This window comes from Pundamilia nyererei, unplaced genomic scaffold, assembly GCF_000239375.1.
Source record: "Pundamilia nyererei isolate P.nyererei 1_Seehausen unplaced genomic scaffold, PunNye1.0 scaffold00400, whole genome shotgun sequence".
NCBI lineage: Eukaryota > Metazoa > Chordata > Actinopteri > Cichliformes > Cichlidae > Pundamilia > Pundamilia nyererei.
The window spans coordinates 174,053-190,760 of NW_005187801.1; the positions used below are offsets into that span (position 1 = coordinate 174,053).

General features: G+C 37.8%; 2 protein-coding genes across 2 annotated transcripts in view; both read right to left on the reverse strand.

The window, feature by feature from the left end:
• Window positions 1–1,795: 1,795 nt before the first annotated feature.
• LOC102201688 (integrin alpha-M-like) overlaps window positions 1,796–16,708 on the reverse strand; it is a 39,430-nt gene continuing 24,517 nt past the window's right edge. Inside the window, exons 24-38 of the mRNA XM_005753084.1 lie at window positions 5,946–6,082; window positions 5,706–5,860; window positions 5,453–5,578; window positions 4,282–4,355; window positions 4,058–4,199; window positions 3,869–3,967; window positions 3,691–3,770; window positions 3,532–3,618; window positions 3,364–3,433; window positions 3,166–3,264; window positions 2,983–3,063; window positions 2,745–2,855; window positions 2,496–2,609; window positions 2,307–2,417; window positions 1,796–2,165 (exon numbers count right to left, since the gene is read on the reverse strand). Coding sequence (XP_005753141.1) covers window positions 2,073–2,165; window positions 2,307–2,417; window positions 2,496–2,609; window positions 2,745–2,855; window positions 2,983–3,063; window positions 3,166–3,264; window positions 3,364–3,433; window positions 3,532–3,618; window positions 3,691–3,770; window positions 3,869–3,967; window positions 4,058–4,199; window positions 4,282–4,355; window positions 5,453–5,578; window positions 5,706–5,860; window positions 5,946–6,082 — 1,579 coding nt within the window. The 3' untranslated portion in view covers window positions 1,796–2,072. The remainder of the gene's footprint in view (window positions 2,166–2,306; window positions 2,418–2,495; window positions 2,610–2,744; window positions 2,856–2,982; window positions 3,064–3,165; window positions 3,265–3,363; window positions 3,434–3,531; window positions 3,619–3,690; window positions 3,771–3,868; window positions 3,968–4,057; window positions 4,200–4,281; window positions 4,356–5,452; window positions 5,579–5,705; window positions 5,861–5,945; window positions 6,083–16,708) is intronic.
• LOC102201405 (integrin alpha-M-like) lies at window positions 7,214–13,738 on the reverse strand. Its single transcript, XM_005753083.1, has 12 exons — window positions 13,612–13,738; window positions 10,830–10,932; window positions 10,586–10,689; window positions 10,100–10,170; window positions 9,895–10,009; window positions 9,251–9,378; window positions 9,025–9,170; window positions 8,630–8,780; window positions 8,308–8,458; window positions 7,975–8,048; window positions 7,789–7,863; window positions 7,214–7,312 (listed from the first exon to the last, which is right to left on the reverse strand). The coding sequence occupies exons 1-12, from the start codon at window positions 13,667–13,669 to the stop codon at window positions 7,271–7,273; spliced, it is 1,218 nt and encodes a 405-aa protein (XP_005753140.1). The 5' UTR covers window positions 13,670–13,738; the 3' UTR covers window positions 7,214–7,270.

Consider the following 16,708-nt stretch of genomic DNA (forward strand, 5'->3'; position numbering starts at 1 on the left):
TGGTTCTGCCGGAGGTTTCTTCCTGTTAAAAGGGAGTTTTTCCTTCCCACTGTTGCCAAAGTGCTTGCTCATAGGGGGTCATATGATTGTTGTGATTTGGCGCTATATAAATAAAACTGAATTGAATCTGGTGGCCAAAAATATGAAGTGCAGCTTGAATCCACAAATAAAATGAACTGCTTCATTATGATTGCCCACTCTGCAGAGTAGAGTTCACAATTTTGTGGGCCACCGTTGTGTTGCTTTGAACATGTATTTTTGGGCGGTGAAAAAATGATCATGTGTATTTGTTTAAAAATAAATTTGATCAATAAACTTTCCTTATTTAAACATGTCATGGTGCGGTCTTTCTTTGCCTGTGATTACTTGATGTTGGTAAATACAATAGATGAAAAATACATATAATATTCATAAGACAGCTAAGACCTGGCTCTCTGTAATAACTGGGAAAAAGACCAAAATGCCAATGTAAATTAATCATATAAAATGGTTCATTTGTGAATCTATCACTGAACATTTATTTGTGATAATACGATAATGTGGAAAAATGTAAAAATGTCTGCATGACTTGCATGACTAGTTGGGATTTAAGTTTACAAACTGACAGTTACTTAACACAATGTACCACTGAAACACAGCAAATATTATTGCTGAAAATGGGCCTCTGCAGATATTCCTTTGAAACTCATTCATCATTTATGATAAATGTTACTTTTAAACATTCATATTTCTGATTAATTTTAAAAATATGAAATAAATTTCAGCATTTTTAGAAAATAAGATGTTTCTAATTCACTTCAAACTTTTGAGCTGTAGTGTAGAATGCAGTGATAGTGTATAGCTCTGGATTATAGTAGATGATATAGGACTATCAGGACATGGAGAGACGATAGACGCTACCAGAGCTTCAGGTTTACATGTGAAGTCAATGGAGGAGCGCGATGAAGCACGACTGGGGGTCGCGCGAAACTTCAGAAGCACATTTGCATCGCGAAAACGCTTTTCTGCCTGATTCGCGCAACCAAGTAGCGCGACTGACAAGTTTGAAGCTTGAAGTAAAATACGTGCTGCAGTTTATGTGGTGCATTTTGTGCATTCGCGCTTATCGCGTCTACCGCTGGAGTTGGAAAAATCTTAACTTCAGCCTGCAACATCCAATCAGGAGCCTGGTGATGTGATGCTCTGACCTATTTCAAAGAGGCAGGTCCAGCCAAAGCCATTCATTCTATCAATCAGTAGTTTTCTGATGAGGCAGGCTCTCCAGGGCAGAAACAATGTTCTTATTTTTCTCCTCATTCTCCCTGAAGCTTTTCCAATTTAAGCTGGGTCCTTTTATATTTATGTTTAATGTTTTTCTGTTTGAGCATCTTAATTTTATTTCAAATAAATTTTTGTAATGACTTATGTGTAAAGCGTCCTTAAGTTTACACTGCTGCTCTAGAGACGCTCTCTTCAAATGCTAGATCGACAGCTGCCATCTTGCAAACATACCGTCTGGCACTACTTCCTCCCACATTTCCGCTTCACAGGCGTGAAAATTGCACATTTTAAAGCGCCACTAGTTCGCTTTGGACCCGCTTCGAGGTGCGAATGTGCACGCGACCAGCTAGGGGCTTTTTGGTCGCGTCTATTTAGATGTGGAAAGACATTTCATTGTCAGCTCATTAATTAACTAATAACAAAGATATAAATAAAATACACAGACCATTAAAATAAAGGTTAGATTTGATTTTAAAGGCCCAATCTTTCTTGCTGGACTTACAGGCTTGAAACTCTACATAAATATATCCTCTTAAGACAAATATCTAGTGGTGGTTTCTTATTTACAATAGGTGCTCCAGTTTTATGGTCCCGAGTCTTGAGGATCCTGACCACCAGGTAGGAACCTTTGTTACAGATCATAGCAAATGACTAGGCAAGGGAGTGATTTGAGACACAGCAAGCTGTTGTCTATTTAATTAATCAAATGTGGTAGCATGGACATTTCTACACACCATGTTCACCCCTGAAATTATCAGGATGGTCTACATCTGTCATTCAGATTAGATGTACAGCTACAACTGCCATCTTTGTTACTCTGCTGAGGGTGCACCTGCAGCCGTCCCTGGATCATCTTCTGTCATTTCAATTATCATCTGTTTGTATTTACTCTTGAAAAATCCAGCCTAGAAGTGAATGAAAAAGCACATAAAATACAGCAATCATATATTAGAGTTCCAATAAAAATGTAACCAAGCTGAGAAAAAATGAGAAAAAAAAAACTTGTAAACTTTTAAATTGAAAAAAGTATAAAAAGAGTCTTTCACCTTATACAGGCTAGCGGTGAGTAAAGCTAGAAAAGCCAACCCTCCCAGGGATCCTCCAATGATCGCTTTGGTGAAATTCAGCTTAGGATACACTTCTACTTCTGCCTCAATCTGACAGATGAAGTGACAGAATGTGAATAAAATTAAAGCTCTTAATGTGCCAAACAAAAGAAAATATTGTATAATCACCTTGTGAACAGGAGGATTGTTGTCAGACCCTGCTGAAAAGTAGATGTATTGGTTTTTGTCATACTCCAGACTGGCAGTGCTGGTCAAGAGGAATTTGGCAGACTGAAGCCCAATCTAAGGGAAAAAAATACATCACGAGTTGACCCTAAATTAGATATTGTTTGATTTAAGAGGTAAATAGTTATGTATCTAAACATTTAGCAAACAATCCAAAACACATTAATTTAACATAAACTACCCATCCATTACCTGCTCTATCCATCCTGAACTGAGGTTGGCAGAGATTTCATACATCCTACTCTCCCGTATTCCCATGAAAGTGTTGCACTTGAACACTCTGCACTTGGCTACAGAGCAGTCCTGAGAATGATTTAAACAAGACTGAATCCAACAAAAACTGTGATAGCTGAATTTGAGATAGGTGAGGTGAATGTTAAAATCTAAAAGAGGCTGAATTTCAAAAGCTCCAGTGCAGAGGTATACTTACAACCACCTTATTTTTTATGATCTGAGAAACAAAAGTTTTGACAGGTGGTTCTTCGTCAATTCCTCTCTGACAGTCTGCAATCTGAAATACATTTAATTCAGGTATGCTTGGTTTTGTCCCAATTATACCACATCCATTCATCCATTTAGAAATGATGGGTGACTCAAGACTTTTGCACAATACCTGTAGACTGATCAAATTCACCCAAATGTCTTTTTTACCAAGCTTCACTGGAATCCTGATCACCACAGTGAAATTAAGGGCTCTGATAGCATTTGTAATCTGATAAAGAAAAGGACAACCAAGCATTACAATTAGATTTAGATTATACAGAACATATAAATACACATATATAGATTTATACAGAACTTATATTTTGACCTTAATTGATTGCTGGACTGGTTTCTGCAAATCACTCCTCCCAAATGTGAAATTGTTGTAGCTGAGAGAGCTAAACAGACATATTTAAAAAATTAAATAAATACCATGTAATACAACATTTGTTAATTTCTAAACGATGCTTTTTATTTCAAGTGGAAGAACCCATACCTTTCAAATGTCATAAAAATGCTATATCTCACATCAATCGATTTATTTTTATAGAGTTCATTTGTAGTGGCATGCTCCTGATTTCCACTGAAATGAAGAAGTGAAATGATTCATATTTTATCTGTGGGACTATACAAAAATATACCAAAGGAACAGTACCTGGTGGCATTTGCAGTGACAAAGAGCTTCCTCTCAAGTTGACTGTTGGTGTCAATCCCATAGGAGACAATGAAGGAAGCCTTAATTGAATGGAGGAGACATATCAAATTGCATCATCTCTTTTTGCTGTAAACAAAACTATAAAGAAGTGAGAGAAAGATGTTCTAAGCAAAAACACCTTAGTTTTGCTCTTGAAAATTGGTTTGTGGATAGTGCAGTCTGTCCTTCCTCGTGATAAACCATCTTCACTGTCCAAAGAGTTGCACCCAATTCTTCCCTTTATTATAAAAATAAAATTACTGCTGGATGTATTGGAAGAGCAGCAGATCAGTGATGAACTGATACAGACTTGATCCTGATGCCTTACCTGCTGAATGGTGAACTTCCTGTAGGAGAGTCCAGCTGGGTACGTGAGAATAACACGACTGTTGTAGGAGTTTTCTCCTCTGTTCTCCACTGTGACTGTGACATCTAAAAGCTCATCAATGCCCACTTTAACCTCTGAGGATCTGTCAGAGTATTAAGGAGGATGAGAATAAAGGAAAAGGAATACAAGCACAAGCAAAACAAAGCCCTATACATGAGCCTCACCTGGTGAACGTAAAATCCACTTTAAGGTTATCAACACATTTGTTGTCAGTGCCACAGTTGATGTCAAACCCTAACTGTGGAAGAGAGCATTTTGGAAAACATATTTAAATGATGAATGACTTATTCCAATTAGCACACAAATTGGTTGTTGGATTAGGGAATCCAACAACCAATTTTTTTCATTCTACCATCTCGTGGAGGTTTTTTGCAGGGAAGAAAACAATTTCTGATAATATTCTTGATTCACATCTGGACAACTTTGATCTCAGACACAAGCTATCATTCTAAGTTAAGAATTGTGTATTTTGAGCTCTTTTTTAAATTGCTTTTTGTTACTACTGCATTAGTCTTTGACTGGCAGTACAATTAGCCATACATTAATATCCAATAGTAATTTTCTTTCTGGTGGCAGAAGGGAAATAAAATGATTACTTAAACATTAAAGCCTTTTACTGTGCTCCTTGGTGGACATAGAGAGCTGGAAATACAACAGCTGATCACTTATTCTTGTTATAATTCTTTGAAGTCTGCTTAAATCCAGCTAATCTTGGGATGTTGGACTACTTTGTTTACTTTGTTCTTTTCATCCGCGACACCTTAAAGGCCGGTCCGTGAAAATATTGTCACACATTAACTGGTCTGTGGCGCAAGAAAGGTAGGGGACCGCTGCCTTAGCTCACATGATAGCTGGTGGGCTAGTGACTCTTACAGGAATAACACCTTGACCCACTCTTTGTTTCAAACTTTGTTTCACTCTTAAGGCCATTATATAGGGAGCGCATTATAAAAAAGGAATGTGTTTTTTGCACAACATTTGTATTCAAAAAACAACTGTTAGTTAGATCTTTGTATTTACGCCCAAGATATTGAGCTTGATTTAAAATAAAATAAAAGCTGCAAATTTGTCCAACAAAAGGTCGCCGTGAACATCTACATTAAGAATCAGTGATTTCGAAAAATGTTTTAATGCACAAAATGTTTGCATGGATTTTACATGTTCAGTTTGTAAAGGCCTTTAGTCTTTGTTTTCCCCATCAGATGCTGTAAATCCTTTTGGATGACAGAAATTTTTTCTGGAACTAAAAAGACGTTCAGTGGCCTTACACACAGGAAGGGAAAGACTTAAGTTGTTTTCTTGTTTGTTAATACACTGTGTTTAAATATTACTTACAGGATAAATGGTTGTTGTTTGAGCCTGTGAGGAAAGACTTGGTCTGGGATTTCTGTTGATGGACAAACCATTAAACGTGAATTTGAGTTCATTGGAAAGAGCACTAAGAGCATCTTCTGGACAGGCCTGCAAAAAAAGAGCAATTTGGTTTGTATTCAGTGTTGTAGGACTCTCTGAACTGAACTTTTGATTGTTTGCATTGGGGTTTTTTTTTGTTTGTTTGTTGTTTTTCCTGATATTATTAGATTTTTACCTCAATAAGTAACCTTAGAGTTGAACACTGTTGTCTTCTTAAGACCACAATTACTGATCCAGATCGTTCTTGTTGTTTCCCACTGACATAAGCTCGGTTGTTTGGAGGTTTACGTGTGGCATCCAGTGTTATAGTATAATTAATCACTGCTTGAGCTGGAATAAAACACAGTTTGGATTCAATGCTACAAATGATGGGCAGTGGCTTTGTTGTTGAATGATGTAGAGTAGAATGATGAACCTGTGTGGACTGCAGACACTCTGCTCATGGTGAAGCAGACTGTAGCTGTGTTCTCCAATGGTTTTGAACAGCCTTCATTCTGAGTAGGGATTTGGTTTGGGTTGAATGACACCTCAGCTTTCACCATTACTATGGGTCTTGATCTGCAAATGAACATCACAGGAAAATACCACACTGCATTTTTTACAAACCACTACTGCTTAAAAGTTTTTGATCATGCAAAATCATTTTTGAAAGAAAAGATAATTTGTTTTTATCTAATAGTTTATATCAAAGTGTCTAGAAATGGCATAAATTATTGTAATAATTTAAACCTTTAACCAGTGGGGGCATTCATTTCTTTTATTTAACAGAAATAGTTAATAGAATTAAACATGGACATTAATAATGCATGATTGGACTGTCTTGGACTTACCTCAATAAAACAACTTTGCCCTTTGAGCCCACCGCTAAGTCAGGCAGTCCGTCAAAACTGTGGTCAAAAGACGACTGACTGATTGTCAGGCCAAAGAACTTCAGTCCTGACTGGACCTCAGAGCCAGTAATTCTCTGTGTACATGAAAATATTCAATATTCAAACTGCAGAAAATGACTTTACATTACAGATTAGTTTAGTCATCCTCGTGAGTACTTTGATGTTGTGTACCTGTGAGTAAGTAGGACTGATTCTTCCTCCTCCTTCGCCATTAAATATGTAGATGCTGCCTTCACCACTATTCTCCAAAGGTGCTCCAACTGCCAAATCCCTGAATCCATCTGAGTTTATATCAGGCAGCACAGCAAGAGAAGAGCCGAACCTTCCTTTGACAGCTGCATGTCCTCTTAGCACTAACGGATCATCAAAATTACACTCCACAAACTGAAAGGAGGAGAGTGAACATTATATAAACATTAAGAAAGTTGACAAATAAACCGATTAATTTAACTGCAGTAAATAAAACCGTGATTTACCAAACCAGTTAGTCTGCAAACATAAACTCTTCCCTCTCTATCAGGCTCCATGTACATTGGGGCTGATATGAAGATTAGCTCAGTGATGTCATCATTATTTATGTCCATGGTACACACCTCTGCCCCAAAATACTCACCAGTCTGATACTGTGTAAGGAACAAATTATTAAATGAAAAGAATCAGATAAATGAAAATAGTACAGTTTTGTTTATATATAGTCTAAATATATTTTACATTGTCATTCAGGTCGATCACTTTATACTGTACATACGTACCTGCCATGGAAAGGGCTCAATCTTTTGATTTCTAAAGCTTTCTCTGTTAACAGCAAACACAACTCCTCTGTGTTTATATCTTGGAGCACCAACAACTGTCACTGAGCCACTCCAGGATTTAGCAATTGCCATGGAGTAACCTAGAATTTAATAGTCAAGCAGTCTTGAGTTAAAATAGTAAAAAATAGTCAAATATAGTCATACAGAGAATTTATAAATATTTTCATTAATATTTAAGGTGCATGGAAGATGTTTTTTCTTGAAATGTTGTCATTTGTGGTATTTCATATTTTATGTGACATAAAGCACAATCAAAAACAACATGACTAACATTAAACACCTAATTAACCCCTTAGCAGTCCTACAAATTTACAATTAGTCCCCTAAACCATCCAATGTACCGTGGGCGGTACGTCCGACTGCTAACAGGTTAAAGCATACTCTTCCTCAGCCTTTGGAATCCTTACTCATCCTTTATATGTTGTCTATTTTCCAAACTGATTGGGGGAAAGAATTACAGCACAGCTATGTATATACTACATGATCACATGTTTATGTGTTAGTTGTTACCAAGATAACTGTCAGGCTCCAAAGACACGTCCTCATATGTTTTCACCTTCTGGCCTCCTGTTGTGTATTGCATGTAGCCTCCCTTCCACTGGTTTGCACCAACAATAGACATCTGAATTCCCTACAGTGCAGACAGAAATGTACAGAAAAATAAATGTGTGAATGTTTTATACAGTGCATTTAAATTTGGAGTTTAAGTTTAGTTATCTGAGTTTAAAGTGTTTTAAATTACCTCAGGCACATAAACTGCACTGAATCCCTCTTGAGACATTTCCATTTTCAGTGACTCTCCACTGGTTTGTGATCCTGTAACATGAAAAGAACTTAAAGGACAGACTGTGTAATTTCAATTTGTTCACGACCCGAAGGACTTATTCTAGATAATCACTTGCTCTTTATTAAAAATATGTCATTTATGTATTGTTTAACACACTAATGTAAAGAGATAAAAAAGGTGAACATCTCTCAGGCCTTTACTGCAGGTGGCTTCAGTTGCTTTCATTTTTATAGCTGGAATGTTTACAGAAATTTTAACAAGGTTGTAACATTTTTTTAATGTTTGTACCTTCGATAGAGAAAATGTTGTCCTGTAAATTCTGTCTTATTATTTCAAGGGCGTTGAAGTCCCTAACTTGAAATATGTGTTTGTCTGACGGAGACGATGCAATGGTTTTCAGCTCCTGTTCTGCAGCAGGTTTATTAAATGCATTCCCCACCTAGAAACAGACACACACAGCTTTTACTTTACAAGCACCCACACAGTCCTCCTCATGAAGAATGGTGCCTCATTTCATTAGAGTCAGAAAATTAGGTTAACTTTACAAGGTCATTGAAAGGATTAACCTTTTGAAGAAACTGGTACAGTGTAAAACTGAGCAGGTACTTACCCCAATAGCAAATCGAACAATCTTTTTACTCTCAGCTAGCCTTGCTACATATGGTAAGCGATGTGAGTCATGAGATTCTCCATCAGTAATAACTATCAGCACCTTCTTTGCATTTGATCTGGATCCTCTTTGTGGTGTAAAAACATTTTGGCTGATAAAATAAAGAAAAAAAGTTTCAGTTCATCTTTCTTTACAGTGCATCGTTTCGATGTTTTAGATGTTGAAGAGAACTGCTTACATAAAAATCATGATGCCTTTTTTTTTACAGTATTTTCACTAATATAACAAAGAATTATGTTTAAAAAATAAAATAAAATAAAGCTCTACAAGTTATCTCTAACCTCTGACATACTTCATTAACTGTGAAAGATGTGTAACATCATGGCAGCACTTACACAACATGTTCGATGGCCTCAGCTGTGTAAGTTGCTTGGTCTAGTTGTTTTATTCTATCAATGTTAGATTCCCATGATCCAGATGAGAAAAAATTATCAAAATAGTAATGGACCTTTGATGAAGTAGAGAACTGGGAAACAGAAAACTTGAAAAGAAAAAAAGTACCGAAAATCAATCATTCCATCAATTATGGAAATAAATAAATATTTAATGTCTGTTCCTCACCTTTGTATCACTTGAGAGAAAAGACCGAACCAGATTTTTCACAAAGGTCTTCATTGTTTGAAAATCTTCGCTATATACACTCCCTGAACCATCCAACAGAAAGGCAATGTCTGCTTGCAGCAGGCATTCTGCCAAAAAGATGGGTACAAAATGTAGTGTTGAGCAACTTTAAGTGGCCTTTCTTTGTTAGGAAGATTCACACTTTGGTCCCATTTGCCATTTGAATCTTTGGTGCACGCTTATTTGTGACTTGGGATGTTTATATAACTGGGAGTCAACTGCCTTCATAAATTATGTTTGTGTTGTAATATGATTTCTGAAACTCTTAAATCTTACCCAAGCTAAAATCCTAATAATTAAAAAGTCAAAAATTACTACTTAAAGCAATAAAAACTAATCTCAACCTATTAAAGTGACTCTGGGGGGTAAAATGAAACTGAATTGAAAATTCAAAACATAATTAAAACTAATTTAAAAAAATATTTAAAAAAGCACAATAACTGTAATAAATGAGCTTCAGACTGTTTAAAATGTATTAGGTTATTGGGTCACAGCGATTAATTGTGTGAATGTGCAGTGACATAAGTATTTATAGATTCTATTATTATTATGAGCTTGTTTTCACAAACTTAGTATCCTGTTACCTTTGACAGAAGGTGGTATGGGACGCTCAAATCTATTGGAACGGTTTATTTGAAAGCATACTCCACTGTACATGGTGATACTTTTGCAGTCCTTTGGAATAGTTGGACCACATGCCTCAAAAGAGAAAAGATCAAATTATGATGAATCAAGCATGCTGATTATTCTTCCATTCCAGTGTGACACGTCTGCAGTTCACCAACTCACCACAGCATTTTGGGTTCCAGGATCACTTTTCATTGTCAAACCAAAAGACATGTTGATAGCAAATTCTGGCTCTGTATTTAAAGCATTGAGTATATATTAAAACACTCATAAAATAAATGTTGGGGTCACTAGAAAATACATTTTATTTAAATGACTGCCACTTTTCGTACCACATTACAAAGGGAAAGAATGCAAAATACACTAATCAAAGTTCACTATTACTGTGTCTGAAAATCAACAAAAAATAAATAACTTTTAGCAAGAATTAATTAAACAAACAATTACATTCAATTAAGAGTTTTGTTATATCATGAAATGGCAAATACTTAACAATGCATTACAAACTTGCACATTTCAGTTTTTTTCTCTAGAAATCCACCTTATCTGCAAATTAATCTAATTAATGTCATATTCCAAGATCTCAATACTTGAAAGATACTGTCAGAGTTTCAGGATATTGTGTTAAGACATCAAGAAACTACCTACCTCGAAATTGTATATTTAGGCAGTTTTCACCAGAGATGGTACACCTGTATATTCTCCCCTTTCTGTTTTGTGAATACTGTTCAAGTGGGGCACTGACAAGCAAACTAAGGAGAGAAATCCAGACATTAGATAACATTTGGTGAGCAAAGTGCAGTGAAAAACCTCCAGCTGTTAAGCATTAGTGGTGAATGTTATAAGCAGGCAATTGTAAACCCATATTAAACATATCTATGCTCTGGCTTACTCGGATTGTCTTTGAACCACCTGGTAGCCAAAACCAGCAGCAGAGTTCCTCAGGGTCTTCCAAGCCACGGGATCAATATTGAAACTAAGTGCAGCATTTAACACTGATAATTAAAGAAAGAAAAACATCATTAAAGCTTATTATGGAATGATAATGTGATTTATTTCAACAGCTCAGCCTTCTGTGTTTCTTTAATTACTAAATTAATTACAGGGGGATCACACTCCTCAGCCTCCCTGGGAAAGTCTATGCCAGGGTGCTGGAAGGAGAGTCCGTCTGTTAGTCGTACCTCGAATACAGGAGGAACAATGCGGTTTTTATCCTGGTCACGGAACACTGGACCAGCTCTTTATCCTCTCGAGGATACTTGAGGGTGCATGTGAGTTTGCTCGACCAGTCTACATGTGTTTTGTGGACTTGGAGAAGGCATTCGACCGTGTCCCTCGCGGTGTCCTGTGGGAGGTGCTGCGGGAGTATGAGATGTCTGGCCCATTGCTACGGGCCATTCGATCCCTATACAGCCGTTGCAAGAGCTTGGTTTGCATAGCCGGCAATAGGTCGGACTCATTGCCGGTGGGTGATCGGCTCTGCCAGGGCTGCCCTTTGTCACCAATTCTGTTAATAACTTTTATAAACAGGATTTCTAGGCGCAGCCAAGTGGCGTAGGGCTTTCACTTTGGTGGCCACAGAATCTCATCTCTGCTTTTTGCAGGTGATGTGGTTCTGTTGGCTTCATCGGGTGAAGGCCTCCAGCTCACAATGGAACAGTTTGCAGCCGAGTGTGAAGCAGCAGGAATGAGGATCAGCACCTCCAAATCTGAGGCCACGGTTCTCGGACGGAAAAGGGTGGAGTGCCCACTCCAGGTTAGAGATGAGTTCCTGCCCCAGGTGGAGGAGTTTAAGTATCTCGGGGTCTTGTTCACGAGTGATAGGAGAAGGGAGCCGGAGATCGACAGATTGATTGATGCTGAAACTGCAGTCATGTGGACGCTATACCATTCTGTTGTGGTGAAGAGAGAGCTGAGCGTAAAAGCGAAGCTCCCAATTTACCGGTCGAACTACACCCCTTCCCTCACCTGTGGTCACGAAGTGTGGGTAGTGACCGAAAGAACGAGATCGCTCAAACTAATTATTAGGTATTTAAACAGTATGATGCACATACATACGTACACAGTATGAAAACTGATCATTATAATAGTGTATACATTTGCCCTTTTACAGTACTGAAAAAAAGGAACTGAATGGACAATCACGCCATTGTGCACATACATCCTGTCCTCCTCAACTATGTCAGATTCATCAGTTTATATCACACACACACACACGCTTAACACAGAAAATGTCTGAGGTTTGTATTACAACTCTACAAATCCAAAATTTAAATTAAAATCAGCAAACTGTGATTTTTTGGGATATTCAAACAATACAGAGTAGCAAATACTTTGTCACATGATTAGGATACAGAAAAAAATCAAAAGGGACTGTCATTTCAGTTACCAGCAAACAAAATTACACTTTTTTGGGCATGACCTGACACATCTTTCTCTAAATAATCATATAATATGGTGCTAACTTTGCATTGTTCCTGGCTTCTTGCATCTTACATTGTTCAACAGTGAAACATTTACAGTGAGAAATATAAATGTAATAAAAAAAATATTGCTCATCATTATAACATGCTGTCAACCTTTTGTCAGGACAGCCTTACTGTGGTCATTATGGTTTCAAACACACATTTCTGCAGGTAGCTTTGTTTACAGAGGATGAAATTCAAATAAGAAATAAGTAAATTGCCACTAGCAAAGTATGTCTAGAAGATATAGTTTCACTTCTAATTTGTATTACCAGTACTCCAAAAAATCTTTTTTGGGGTGAAAAATGTTGCCACAATTTTGAAAGACAAAATGAGAAGGCACAAACTTGCCTGACAAGAACAGCATAGCACTGATGATCCAGTCCATTGTGTTACTCCCATGAAAAAAATAAACTTAAGTGTGATTTTTTCTGTTTCAGTGTGACTACTCAAATGAGCTGTTACTTCTCCTGAAAGTGCTGAAGGAGTTGTTGAAACTAAAATGCAGAATGCACAGAGTGAATGCTCAAACTTAAGACAGTCATTTAGAGGAACTCTAATGTAGGAGGAGTTATAATACTGATATCACTGTCTGTTATATTTGACACACAACACTTTGGTAAACTATTTAAAATTGATGTGACTGTTAAAGCACAATTAAAAACAATATCACATATACTAAAAAGATTGAATAATCTATTAGTTTCTGGGCAACCAGATGAAATCATTGCAATCACAAGTAAAAAAGGGAAGAAATCTGACAGTGTAAATGTTTTCAGGGGGCTTTTGCCCACTGGTAGGCAATTTGGCTGTGGGTGAGGAACCAGACAAAGAAGAAATCAGACGACCCTTGTCACAGAAACACTAAGGAAACAGGCCTAGGGAGGGTGCTTCCCATATGGAAACGATATATATAAATCTTATAAAGTTTTTATCTGTCTTGTATGAAACTTGTATGAAAAGCATACAAGAGTGAAAACACATAAGATCCCTTGAAGAATTATACAATGAAACTTGTATGTTTTGTATACTTACTAAAAAAATTTATGAAAGTAATGAGAAAGTGGCCACTTTCATGAGTAAATCATGTAAGCCTTATATGATTTATATATGATTTACTCATGAAAGTGGCCACTTTCATGAATAAATCATATATAAATCATATATGTTTTTACTATTTCTTTTCCATATGGGTTGAATGAAGATTACCTTGTGGCTGGGCCTTAGCCCATGGTGTCTGGCAGGCTGCAGTCCACAGAGCAGACATAGTCTCGGCCTCCTATCCGGTGTTTAAGTCTGACGTCATTAGCTGTGCCTGGGCCCAAACTCCGCTGCAGGTCCTTAAGTCACATGATCACAGTGGCATCACTGAGAGTTAAAAACTGTCTATATCTTTTCATCTGTAATAAAATGATCACCGCTGCTGCTCTATCAGGTGTAACAATTCAGTTTAACATCCAGGCATCCATGAAAACCAAATTTAGGAAATTTAATGGCGTTAGAAGTTATCAGGGAGTTAGCTTGCTAGTTTCCATATATAATATGGTATGGTATATAATATACCATGTTCTGATTTGGGGATTTCCAAAACAAATTAAGACGTAGGCCTACAGCTCTGCTATCACTTCCAACATAAATGAAGACAGGAAAGTAAACAGCAGTGACATTTGTAGGGTCACTGAAGGTTGGCTAGCTGGTATATAATGATGTGCTACGTGATCGCTAGCGACACAACTATGTTAGCATAATATAAACAGTGAAGCTGGAAAATGAATGCTAACTTTTTTCCACTCTATAAAAGTTAACGTGAGGGTTCCCAAACGTTAGGGACAAATGCAATCACATGGCAGGATGCTGTAAACGGACCAAACTTCAGTCAGGAGAACAAATGAGATAACCCATCCACAATACAAGGTTAGTCATTAATATACTGCCACATGGGCTGAGCTGTAGTTACATTGTAAGGTTTTAAAAACAGAGTTTTAAAATGATTAGCGGTAATAAAAACCGACAGAGGCCAACAGTGATCACTGACTGTTTTTAGGGGCTTGTTGAGATTAAATAGAACAAGATACAAAGCATTAAAATATGTTAAATACAAAACAGCCTTATTAAATGCAGAGTAGTTTGGGCCTGATAGCAGGATTCATCACATCATCACTTAAAGACCGGATAGGTCCACTTCCTGCAATGTGTGTTGGAAAGACTAAAGCCAAAGGCCTTGGCAGACCAATCCCTGTATATCAAGGCTGGTGATTGGGACATGGACGTCATCTCTCTGGTAGGGAAGTACTTTGAGCTAGTGCAGGAGGTTTAGAGATACCAGCTAGATATAGTTGGGCTCATCTTAATGCGTGACTTTGGATCTGGAGCCAGTCTTCTGGAGAGGGCTTGAATTCTTTTTGAGTCTGGAGTTTCCCTTGATGAGAGGAGGTGGGCTGGGATGGCAATAATTGTATGCCTGCTGTCTATACTGTATGGTGGAGCTTGCACATGTTTATTTTTCCCTGCACCTTCAGGCCAGAGAACAGGTCCTTACTGTCCTGTGTACTTATGCCCCAAATGACAGTTCTGAGTACTCTTCTTGGTGTCCATCCGAGGGGTGTTTGAGGGAACTCTATCTTGTGACTCAGTCATTGTTGGAGTCAAATTGTTAAATGTCATTGTGTTACTTAAATTTGTAAGTCTTAGTTCAAGCAGCAGGATCAAAGACATTCCTTTGTCTCTGACCACCTCTCCAGCCAGTTTGTTGGTGGGGGAGGCTGAAGTGTTTTACTAGGCACATCCTATCTAAAGATTCTGTTTGTTGCTTAGTAAACTTCCTGCATTTATGATCCTTTTGTGGGCAGGGCAGTCACACAAACGCACCCCCAAACACAAACACACATACTCACATACACACACACACACACTTGCACATGCATACACATGCACATACGTGCTTACACGTGCACACACATACATACATAGTGCCTTGTCTTTTGTAACCATTGGAGGGGTTTTACAATGGGAGGCGCTTGTGTGTACTGTAACTGTTTTCAATAAAAGGTGGCAAGCGGAGGCCTATGGTGGGGTCAGTCTGTGGTTGGATTCAGAGTGCTTTTCTGAGAAACCGACCAGGGCCTCCCTTGCTAGCAAGTAAAAGATGTTCGTCTTGTTTTTGTCATTAACGAGAATAAGTTTCTAAACCAGCGGGGCCTGTGGAAGCCCAGACCCAACAGTCATCCTTCTGGGAGACTTCAGTGCTTATGTGGGTAATGACAGTCAGACCCTGAGGAGTATGACTGTGAGGCCTGCATGATTTGAACTCAAGTGTTCTGTTATTGGACTTCTGTGCAAATCACAGTCTATCCATAATGAACACCATGTTTGAACATATGGATGTCCATAAGAGCAAGTAGCACCAGAACACCCTAGGCTGCATGTCAATGATCGATTTTGCAATTGTATCATCAGATTTAAGGCTTTATGTTTTGGACACTCTGGTGAAGAGAGGAGCTGAGCTGTCAATTGATAACCACCTGTGGTAGTGAGGTGGCACAGGAGGATACTGGCAGAGACCCCTATCTGTGAGATCTTCAACTCACACTTCAGCCACAACTTCAGCAGCATAACAAGACTTCTCACCTTCGCTGGAAACGCCTGGGTGTTCCCCTGTGATAATGAGAATCTTAAACAGCATTCCCTATATGCCTATATACAACACTGGCAATAAGAAGCATATGTTTAAAATAGCTCTATATATCATCAATATCACTTTGACTTTCAGATTAATCTATTGATCTTGAAGTAGAGGTCAGAGGTCAAACACGACATCATATTGTAAATCTTCTGTTATACCTCTCTGACCTGTCTTCCCCATGTGATGTTTTTGTGTAATGTATGTATGGTCGGAGGGTAAGATGGCGCCGCCATTGCGTGCAATAGGTCGGCAGCCTTAACATGAAATTTCCCCTTGTGGGACTAATGAAGGTATCTATCTAATAAAGGTATTTATCTTAATAGTACATTCTATATGTTGACATTGCACACCACACTTGTAAGAATCCCATTTATAAGGCTTTTTGTCAGTTTTTGACAGATCAATCATTAAGTTGACCTTCAAGACCTTGATGAATGTAAGCCAAATTTTAATGGATCATTGGCATGACCCAACTTTACATCTCTGCAAAGTTTTATTGGAATTAATTTTAAAAGTTTTGAGCTATTTTGTTTACAGACAGAATGACGTGCATGCATGAACATGCACACATACAGTGGGGCAAAAAAGTATTTAGTCAGCCACCGATTGTGCAAGTTCCCCCAC

Excerpts from the sequence above, each read along its gene's own strand:
- LOC102201405 (XM_005753083.1), bottom strand. The coding sequence starts at position 13,669 with ATGTCTGCTCTGTGGACTGCAGCCTGCCAGACACCATGGGCTAAGGCC. Across the intron at positions 9,171-9,250 it reads TTCTCTCAAGTGATACAAAG|TTTTCTGTTTCCCAGTTCTC; the intron begins GTGAGGAACAGA and ends TTTCTTTTCAAG. Across the intron at positions 8,781-9,024 it reads GAGGCCATCGAACATGTTGT|CCAAAATGTTTTTACACCAC; the intron begins GTAAGTGCTGCC and ends TTATTTTATCAG.